The following is a 10,510-nucleotide window of genomic DNA, read 5'->3' on the forward strand; positions in this document are numbered from 1 at the left end:
TTATAAAAAAGATATTGCGGAAAAGAGATCCGCTGGAGCATGTTCTTTGGTCCAACTCCCGCAATACCGAAAACTATGGAGGGGAGGGGAGATGTTAGGAATGATCTTACTTTGTATCTAATGAATGGAATAACAGCCCCTGTCATGACTAGCATTATGCAAAGACTATCATGTGGAGGTCTGTCAGTTGTAAACAGCCATGACCATTCCAACCAGCTAGTGGTGATAACATCATCACTTGATGGAGGAGAAGGTTGGACTCTCCTAAAAAGGAAATGTATGTGAGTCATTCTATCATATAATCTTCCCAAATATAGTAGTACTCAAAAGCCACGCTGATAGTTCATGAGGAGATGTCATAGTGGGCATTGCCTTTCTCCTAACAACCCAGAGACAGGACGACTCTTTGTTATGTCTTGCTAGAATTTTTAACTGAACTATTAATTTTGATCTAATCGGATGAAAGAATGAACCCCGTTCCTTGAAAAGAGGTACAGATGTGTGGTGGAACAGATATGAAACACACGTGAAAAGTGTGAAAACTTGAACTTTTCGTGAAATTTCATTGGAATATTTGTGAACAATCTGTGAAACTTTGGGAAACTTGACATGATTATTGTATCTAGAAAATTATGAAATCATAAAAAAAATTGACAAAATGTTTTATACAAAAACAAATGTGAATAGGTTATGAATAATTAGCAAAGTATAGAAGAGAGTCAAATTGAAGAATAATGGGATCCAAAAAATTACAATAGGTACAAAAAAGGCAATAAATAATGGAGTATGTGGCACCACAAGTTGCTGCAAAGACATGGATGGCTCATTTTGTGGAGAGAAAAATGTAGCTAATTCCGATATCAAAGCAGCAGGTTGATGCATGGTCGACGCTATCATTTCAGTGCAAATGGCCGGCTGGCAATTCTTAGTTCGCCCTCGAGCAGATGCGCCTGACCTGACCCTGTGGGAAAATCAAGGGGCTGATGTTCCCCATCTTCACCATGGCTGCGGCAAAGGCATTGTTGAACGCATCCTGGTTAGACGCGAAGCCGTCAATGATGTCTTCGGTGGCACCACCGGCAAGGGTGTAGAGCACCTGGTCGGAGTGTAGGAGCCCCTTATTGAGCTTGAGGTTGACGAAGTAGGCGTTGTCGAACATGTCCGGGGTCGTATCGTCCAATGGGGCCAAGTTGTTGTCGCTAGAGCCGGTTAGCTGAGGGCAGGTGGCCTTGCGCGACGTCGCCAAGGCCGGGTCAATGTTCTCCTCGCTGTAGAGCCTGGTCCTGAAGTTCTTGCACTGCGCCCTCCCTATGGTGTGCGCACCAGAGAGGGCGACCATATCGGTGTGGTTGAGCCCCTTGGCGGCGAAGCGGGTGATGAGGTCGGTGACGCTAAGTGATGGGGCAGGCAGGTCACGGTTGGCCAGTGTCTCGCTAGCCGTGTCAGAGTCCCTCCTCCCCAGAGAGACTGTCCATGACGGCCCTCCTACCTACACAAGTGAAGCCGATGAGTACTAACCTCAGTTCAAAACCGTGACACGCATGCAAACAGATTATTAATTAAAAAGGGGTTGAAAGATCATGTTAGTTCTTACCGCGACGACGGAATCGCGAGCGGCGACGGCAAGGATGTCGGCGCAGGAGACGGTGCGCTTGCACGCCTGCTCCACATTCGACTTGATTTGGTCGATGACGTCGAAGCCTCGCAGCGATCCCACGTTCCCGAACGCGTTCCGCTCGTTGCCAGCCAGCAGAACGGACGCGTCGCAGCCCTGCTTGTACGTAGCCAGGCACGGTTAACCGCTGGTGTTCAGCAAATGAAATCGATCCAAACAATAACAAGTAGTGTGTGAAGGACTTGCTTGTACAAAGCAGTCATGGAAGTGCAGCCGGAGCAGCGACGCAGCCATGCGGGGGTCGCTGCTCACGGCGGCCACCACACCGTTCTTGATGGTGGCCAGCGCCCCGGGGCACGACGCGTCGTAGAACGTCGGGGACATCTGCGCCGACGCCACCGCAGCCAGGCACAGGAGCAACACCACTGACAGAGATGAAGACGCCATCACAACTACCTGCGTGTTGGTCGCTATAGGCCGGAGAGCTATTTACTTTTGTGGTGGATGCGGATGTAATGGCCTGCATTTCATGCAGATATATATAGCTATTCCTAGGATTTCTGTGGCGTTCCATCTACTGCTAGGCGCTAGCTGTTTGATCTACATCGTGCACGGATGTATTTTGCATAGAGGCAAATTAATTAGAGTAGACATGTTTTGCGGGGAGTTAATTAATTTGGATATTACTACTAGCAAGTAGACATGTTTTGCTAAGTACGTGCACGGATCGATGTATCATGCATAGATGGCACTCAAGTCAACGAAATTCAGAAAGTACATACACTTTCTTTTTCGTGCGGGGGAAATTATTCCACATTATTGCAAGGTATAGCTTTGTCCCAAGTCAACTTCTCGATATTTTTTTTTGAAAAAACAAAAACTTCCCTATATTATTTTTTGACCAAGTGTTGCATAATGTACTATGCTTCGTGCGTGCACGGGCGTGTATGTCATGCATACAGCGCACGGTCATAGCAGACCTGGAATCGAATATCCAACGTCGATTCAACGTCTTAGACTACGGCAACATACGCGTCATTCTACATTCGATGTATCCGATGATCTTTTTTGGAGTCTGAACGAGGGTAGCAAGAGAGAGATCGTGTAACACTTCCTTGATTATTGATTGGGGTTACACAGAGTATTTGACAAAAAACTATCATATTAGGAGTTGCCGTCCCACAGAACTATCACATTCAAAAAAGTGACCGATAACTATCAAATTTTTTTAATTTTGTAACTAAAAACTATCACTTTTGAAAAATTGCAAGTTTAGACGATTTAAACGCGTTTATGACAGACATGGCCCACCCATCAGGGCTGACGTGGCGACAAAGTTAGCCCCGTTTGTTGTGACCGTCAAGTTGGCCGTTATGACAAGTGGGGCCCACACGTCATCGTCAACCTTCCTCCTCCTCCTTCTCCCGTCTCTCTCGGGCATTTCGTCAAGCACCTTCTGTGCATCTAAGGGAAAGAGGCGATGGAGGCGAGGTCGCGTTGGAGGTGGCGAGCGTGCTCGGCGCCACCGTGTCTGAGCTATAGGCGTGCGACGGCGGCGTGCTGCCGCTGGCCGAGGACCTCCTCCTCTTGCCCCGGTAACGACAACAGCAAACAGCGGTGCTGACCCGATGTTGCATGCAGACGGTAGCTGGCAAGCTTGCACCTGCTCCGGGCGCGCGCGGTGGCGAATGTCCGCGGCGTTGGCCAGCGGCGAGGCGCTCAGCCATGAGGACGGAGAGGTTCGTGGAGGCGGAGGCGCTAGACGGAGGAAAGCACGCGCGCGCCGGTGCGCAGCAGCAGGAGGACCAAAGCAGGGGCAGCAGCGAAGAAGCCAGCATGCGATGGGAAGTATCTTGAGGGCTCGCCGGAGTTTCTGTCGAGGCGGGGGCGCGAGGCACAGAGGCGCCATGGCTGCACGAGCTCGTGTCGCGTGCGAGCAAGGGAGAGGACGGGTAGCTCGGGCGCTGCGGCGGTGCGTGGTTTTGGCGCACGCCTGCGCGGTATAGGGGGGCGGTGTGGCTCGGTCCTGGGGTCAGGGATGGCAGCTGGATGAGCACGCTCACGTCCGTCATAAGTTGTTTGTTGAAATACCAAAGAGAGAGAGGAGGAGGAAGAAGAAGATTGATGTGGGCCCCACTTGTCATAACGGTCAACACTAATGGTCAAAACAAACATAGTTGACTTTGCCGCCATGTCAGCCCTGGCGAGTGGGTCCCGCATGTCATAAATGTGTTTAAATCGTCTAAACTTGCCATTTTTTAAAAGTGGTAGTTTTTAGTCACAAAATTAGAATTTTTTGGTAGTTATCAGTCACTTTTTTAAATGTGGTAGTTCTGTGGGACGGTAACCGCTAATGTTGTAGTTTTTTGTCAAATACTCGGTTACACAAGTACATATATACTGCCTGTTACAACAGAATTACACTAGTCTAGCCTAAGGAATAGGACCACTACAGAAGCACGTTCGCTAACACCCCACCGCAGTCATGTCGTCGATGCCTGAGGAGACACAGAGACTGGACCTGAAGCGCTGGAAAACGGATGTCGGAAAACCCTTCGTCATGATATCGGCTAGCTGTTGAGCTGTTGGAACATGTACAACACGGAACTCGCCAAGGGCCCACCTTTTCCTGGACGAAATGAATGTCAAGCTCTATGTGCTTCGTCCTCCGATGATGAACCGGATTAAAAGACATGTACACGGCTGATACATTATTGCAGAAGATGACCGTGGCCTTCGATTGAGAGACGGAGAGCTCACCAAGCAGCTGCCTCAACCATACACAATGAGCGACCGCATTCGCCAGGGCGCGGTATTCTGCTTCTGCACTGGATCGAGAGATGATGACTTGTCACTTTTGGAGGACCAGCTGACGAGCGTGTCACCAAGATACAGGCAGTAACCAGAGGTAGACCGGCGAGTGTCAGGGCACCCAGCCCAGTCCGCGTCCGAATACGCAATGATGTATGTCGATGAAGATGCTAGAAGAAGAAGAAGGCCATGCTGGAGCGTGCCGCGGACATACCGCAGAATACGCTTGATGAGGGTGCGGTGACTGTCCCGCGGGTCATGCATGTGAAGGCAAGCTTGTTGCACCGCATACGCCAGATCCGGACGCGTCATTGTGAGATATTGCAAGCCATCGGCAAGGCTGCGACACTCTGATAGGTCGGACACGGGAGCGCCGGCGGCAGCGGCGACCTTTGGGTCCATGTCCACTGGTGTTGAGGCAGCATGGCATTGGGACATGCCGGCGCGGCGAAGAAGCTCCTCGGCATACTGGGCCTGGTTGAGGAAGAACCCCCGTGCTGTATGCTGCACATGGATGCCGAGGAAGTAGTGAAGATCGCCCATATCTGTCATGGCAAACTCCTGTTGTAGCTTGTCGACGATGGAGCGAAGAAGGGGCGTTGAGGATGCCGCAAGTACGTTATCATCAACGTACAGAAGAAGATGGGTGATGACCCACAAGTGTAGGGGATCTATCGTAGCCTTTTTGATAAGTAAGAATGTCGAACCCAACGAGGAGCAGAAGGAAATGATAAGCAGTTTTCAGTAAGGTATTCTTTGCAAGCACTGAAATTAATGGTAACAAATAGTTTTGTGATAAGGTAATTTGTAACGAGTAGCAAGTAATAAAAGTAAATAAGGTGCAGCAAGATAGCCCAATCCTTTTTGTAGCAAAGGACAAGCCTGGACAAACTCTTATATGAAGTAAAGCGCTCCTGAGGACACATAGAAATTATCATCAAGCTAGTTTTCATCACGATCATATGATTCGCGTTCGGTACTTTGATAATTTGATATGTGGGTGGACCGGTGCTTGGGTGTTGTCCTTACTTGGACAAGCATCCCACTAATGATTAACCCCCATTGCAAGCATCCGCAACTACAACAGAAGTATTAAGGTAAACCTAACCATAGCATGAAATGTATGGATCCAAATCAGCCCATCACGAAGCAATGCATAAACTAGGGTTTAAGCTTCTGTCACTCTAGCAACCCATCATCTACTTATTACTTTCCAATGCCTCCCTCTAGGCCCAAACAATGGTGAAGTGTCATGTAGTCGATGTTCACATGACACCACTAGAGGGATGACAACATACATCTCATCAAAATATCGAATGAATACCAAATTCACATGACTACTAATAGCAAGACTTCTCTCATGTCCTCAGGAACAAACGTAATTACTCACAAAGCATATTCATGTTCATAATCAGAGGGGTATTAATATGCATAATGGATCTCAACATATGATCTTCCACCAAGTAAACCAACTAGCATCAACTACAAGGAGTAATCAACACTACTAGCAATCCACAGGTACCAATCTAAGGTTTGGATACAAAGATTGGATACAAGAGATGAACTAGGGTTTGAGATGAGATGGTGCTGGTGAAGATGTTGATGGAGATTGACCCCCTCCCGATGAGAGGATCATTGGTGATGACGATGGTGATGATTTCCCCTTGTCGGAGGGAAGTGTCCCCGGCAGAACAACTCTGTTGGAGCCCTAGATTGGTTCCGCCAAGGTTCCGCCTCGTGGCGGTGGAGTTTCGTCCCGAAAGCTTGCTTATTATTTTTTAATCAGACAAAAGACCTCATATAGCAGAAGATGGGCATCGAAGGGCCACCAGGGGGCCCACGAGGCAGGGGGCACGCCCAGGGGGGTAGGGCGCGCCCCCACCCTCGTGGCCAGGGTGTGGGCCCCCTCTGCTATTTTCTTCGCTCAGTATTTTTTATTATTTCCAAAAATAACTTCTGTGGAGTTTTAGTACTTTTGGAGTTGTGCGGAATAGGTATCTAATATTTGCTCCTTTTCCAGCCCAGAATTTCAGCTGCCGGCATTCTCCCTCTTTATGTAAACCTTGTAAAATAAGATAGAATAGGCATAAGTAATGTGTAATAACAGCCCATAATGCAATAAATATCGATATAAAAGCATGATGCAAAATGGACGTCAACTCCCCCAAGCTTAGACCTCGCTTGTCCTCAAGCGAAAGCCAAAATCGAAAAAAATGTTCACATGTTTAGAGATAGAGGCGTCGATAAAAATAAAATACGGATATATATATATATAGTCATATGATCTCTTATGCTAAAGTAACAATTCAATCACAATTTCAAGTATGAATCGTAAACTTCGTTGAGAACCAACAAACTCTAATCTCAGTCATTGAGGCAATTGCAATTTATCATAACATAGGAAAGAGTCAACATAAGAGCTTTTCAGCAAGTCCACATACTGAACTATCATTTAGTCTTTCACAATTGTTAACACTCACGCAATATTTATGGGTATGGAGTTTTAATCAAACACAAAGAAAGATAGGGGCTTATAGTTTTGCCTCCCAACGTTTTACCTCATGGGTAATGTCAACCATAATAGTTCATGAAAACTCACGTCCAATTAGCTATATATATCTGGATCTTTCCAACACATTGTGCTTGCCAAAGGATAAAATACAAAAGGAAAGGTGAAGATCACCATGACTCTTATATAAGGTAGAAGATAAAAGTAAAAGATAGGCCCTTCACAGAGGGAAGCAGAGGTTGTCATGCGCTTTTATGGTTGGATGCACAAAATCTTAATGCAAAAGAACGTCACTTTATATTGCCACTTGTGATGTGGACCTTTATTATGCAGTCCGTCGCTTTTATTTCTTCCACATAACAAGATCATATAAAGCTTATTTTCTCCACATTAATAAGTCATACATATTTAGAGAGAAATATTTATTGCTTGCACCGATGACAACTTACTTGAAGGATCTTACTCAATCCATAGGTAGATATGGTGGACTCACACGGCAGAACTGGGTTTAGGGATATTTAGAAGCACAAGTAGTATTTCTACTTGGTGCAGAGAACTTGGCTAGCATGAGAGGGAAAGGCAAGCTCAACATGCTGGATGATCCATGACAATATAATGTATCTCAGATGTAAGAAAACATAACCCATTACGTTGTCTTCCTTGTCCAATATCAACTCTTTAGCATGTTATATTTTAGTGAGTGCTCACAATCATAAAAGATGTCCAAGATAGCATATTTATATGTGAAAACCTTTCTTTCTTTATTACTTCCTATTAATTGCAACGGTGACCAAAACTATGTTTGTCAACTCTCAACAACTTTTAATCATCATACTCTTTATATGTGAAGTCATTACTCTCCATAAGATCAATATGATCTCTTTTTATTTCTTTTTATTCTTTCTTTTTCTTTTATTCACTCATAATCATAGCAAGATAATTAAGCCCTTGACTCAACACTAATCTTTATTATATAGCTCACGGACTCGATTACAAAGAGGGATCGTAAAGCAAAACTCACAACTAGATCATACTAAAACTTTATTCTACTAGATCAAGATATTACCAAAAGGATCGAACTAACACTAGTAGAAAACAGAGCTTTAGCGCCGGTTCGTAAGGGCCTTTAGTGCCGGTTCCATAACCGGCACTAAAGGGTGGGCACTAAAGCCCCCCCCCCCTTAGTACCGGTTCGGCATGAACCGGCGCTAAAGTGCCACCACGTGGCGTGAGCTCGCGCCCTGGTATGAGGGACCTTTAGTACCGGTTGGTGTTACCAACCGGTACTAAAGGTTTTTTTTGAAAATTTTGGAAAAAAAAATTTGATTTTTTTCGATTTTTAATTTTTCTGAATTATTTGATGATTTAGTCTCTAATCACCTCTCTTAACTGCTCAAGTGTGGATCACTCATTCCAAATCGCCTGACTTCCCGGCCGGTCACCCATCCTCTCACTCCCCCAGCCTGAGCACGCTTAACTTCGGAGTTCTACTCCCCTACATTCCAAGTCTGCACTTGTTGTTTTCCTGACAAATGTAAGCTGTCAATCCTATTAACCCTCAGCAGTTTAGCTTGAGCATTAGGTCACACGTTTCACCGTTTGAGTCTGAAACTATTTTTCTAAAAAACAATAATTATTTAGTAACACTAATATTTCTTGAATAAGTTTGACCGTAGTTTGACCACAGTTTGACCATAGTTTGACCAGATTTGACCAAAATTTAAAAAATTGAAATAATTATTTAGTAAGACTAATATTCTTGAGTAATTATGTAGTAACATTAATACTTCTAGAATAAGTAGTTTGACCAGATTTAGTACCGGTTGGTAACACCCCTTTAGTACCGGTTCATGGCACAAACCGGTACTAAAGGTTAGCCCTTAGTACTAGTTTGTGACATGAGCCGGTACTAAAGGTGATCGTGGGGCCCCGGCCTGACGCCAGCCTGCCATCACCCCTTTAGTACCGGTTCGTGGCACGAACCGGTACTAAAGGTTCAACACGAACCGGCATTAATGCATAGGCATTCGAACCGGCACTAATGGTACCATTAGTACCGGGCTAAAATCAAACCGGCACTAATGTGTCTCACATTAGGTCCTTTTTCTACTAGTGCAAGAAAACGGTAAAGATAAAAGTGATGGCGATACGATACCGGGGCACTCCCCCAAGCTTGGCAGTTGCCAAGGGGAGTGCCCATACCAGATACTCAGTTCTTCTTTGTTGGTGAAGAAGGTGGAGTTGTTGATGATGGATAGCCGCACATCGAGCGTAGGAGGTCCTCCAACTTGCAGATAATGCCCTTGAGTGCGATGATATGCTCCTTCAACAAAATATTTTCACGTGTGAGATACTTGTTTTGTATACGAGCTAACTCAATCATCTTGAAAGCTTCGATCTCAGTTGGGGTAAGAAGATTGTGATCAAGTTGAAGGATGTCTTCTGCTGCCGGAATTTGGTCCTCCATGGCCTTCTTGATCCCTTCATCCTTATTGATCTCCATAGGTTCTTCCCTCTTCAATTATACCTTCATTAGCCAAGCATCTTTGTCACCATTGTTGGAGGAGGGGGACGACATGATGCCTGGCCTTGACAACCCTAACAGAAAACATCTTGAAACAAGAACAGACGATATTTGCGTGGTACGGTGGTCAAAACATTCGAGAGATTATATAATGATTTTTTACCAACCAAAAGAAGTATCTTGCAAGAAAACGGAGTCCGGAGAGCACATGAGGTGCCATCGAGGCAGGGGGCGCGCCCAGGGGGGTAGGGCACGCCCTCCACCCTCGTGGAAGCCTCGTGTCCTTCTCGGACTGCTTCTCGTTTTCCTATTTTCTTAAATATTCCAAAACAAAGAAATATTGCCATTAGAACTGTTTTGGAGTCGGTTTACTTACCGTAAAATGTACCTATTCCTTTTCGGAGTCTGAAACGTTCCGGAAAGTGTCCCTTATGTATTCCTCCAGGGTTACGGTTTCAATAATATTAGTTTCACCATTTATGGGATTACCTAAGATATAATGTTTGATTCTTTGACCGTTCACCACCTTCGGATTTGTGCCTTCGAAGTTGTTGATTTTTATGGACCGGGACGATAGAGCTCCTCAATAACGTAAGGACCTTCCCATTTAGAGAGAAGTTTGCCTACAAAAAATCTTAAACGAGAGTTGTATAGCAATACATAATTACCTACATTAAACTCACGCTTTTGTATCCTTTTGTCATGCCATCTTTTAACTTTTTCTTTAAACAGTTTGGCATTCTCATAGGCTTGGGTTCTCCATTCATCTAGTGAGCTAATGTCAAATAACCTCTTCTCATCGGCAAGTTTAAAATCATAATTGAGCTCTTTAATGGCCCAATATGCCTTATGTTCTAGCTCAAGAGGTAAGTGACATGCTTTGCCATAAACCATTTTATACGGAGACATACCCATAGGATGTTTATATGCAGTTCTATAGGTCCATAATGCATCATCAAGTTTCTTGGACCGATTCTTCCTAGATCTATTAACGGTCTTTTGCAAAATTAATTTGAGCTCTCTATTACTCAATTCTACTTGACCACTAGAC

The 10,510-nt window shown here is 45.2% G+C and overlaps 1 protein-coding gene across 1 annotated transcript; it reads right to left on the bottom strand.

The window, feature by feature from the left end:
- Positions 1 to 699: 699 nt before the first annotated feature.
- On the bottom strand, positions 700 to 2,107 carry LOC119298574 (peroxidase 2-like). The gene is made up of 3 exons (XM_037575926.1): positions 1,862 to 2,107; positions 1,595 to 1,771; positions 700 to 1,489 (listed from the first exon to the last, which is right to left on the bottom strand). Exons 1-3 carry the CDS (start codon positions 2,060 to 2,062, stop codon positions 926 to 928), a joined length of 942 nt encoding a protein of 313 aa, XP_037431823.1. The 5' UTR covers positions 2,063 to 2,107; the 3' UTR covers positions 700 to 925.
- Between the last annotated feature and the right edge of the window lie 8,403 nt (positions 2,108 to 10,510).

This window comes from Triticum dicoccoides, chromosome 5A (assembly GCF_002162155.2).
Source record: "Triticum dicoccoides isolate Atlit2015 ecotype Zavitan chromosome 5A, WEW_v2.0, whole genome shotgun sequence".
Lineage (NCBI taxonomy): Eukaryota > Viridiplantae > Streptophyta > Magnoliopsida > Poales > Poaceae > Triticum > Triticum dicoccoides.

Bases quoted from the DNA above. Each gene is read 5' to 3' on its own strand.
- LOC119298574 (XM_037575926.1), bottom strand. From the start codon at position 2,062: ATGGCGTCTTCATCTCTGTCAGTGGTGTTGCTCCTGTGCCTGGCTGCG. The intron at 1,772-1,861 runs GCAAGTCCTTCA...ACGTACAAGCAG, and splicing joins TCCATGACTGCTTTGTACAA to GGCTGCGACGCGTCCGTTCT. The intron at 1,490-1,594 runs GTAAGAACTAAC...TCACTTGTGTAG, and splicing joins CTCGCGATTCCGTCGTCGCG to GTAGGAGGGCCGTCATGGAC.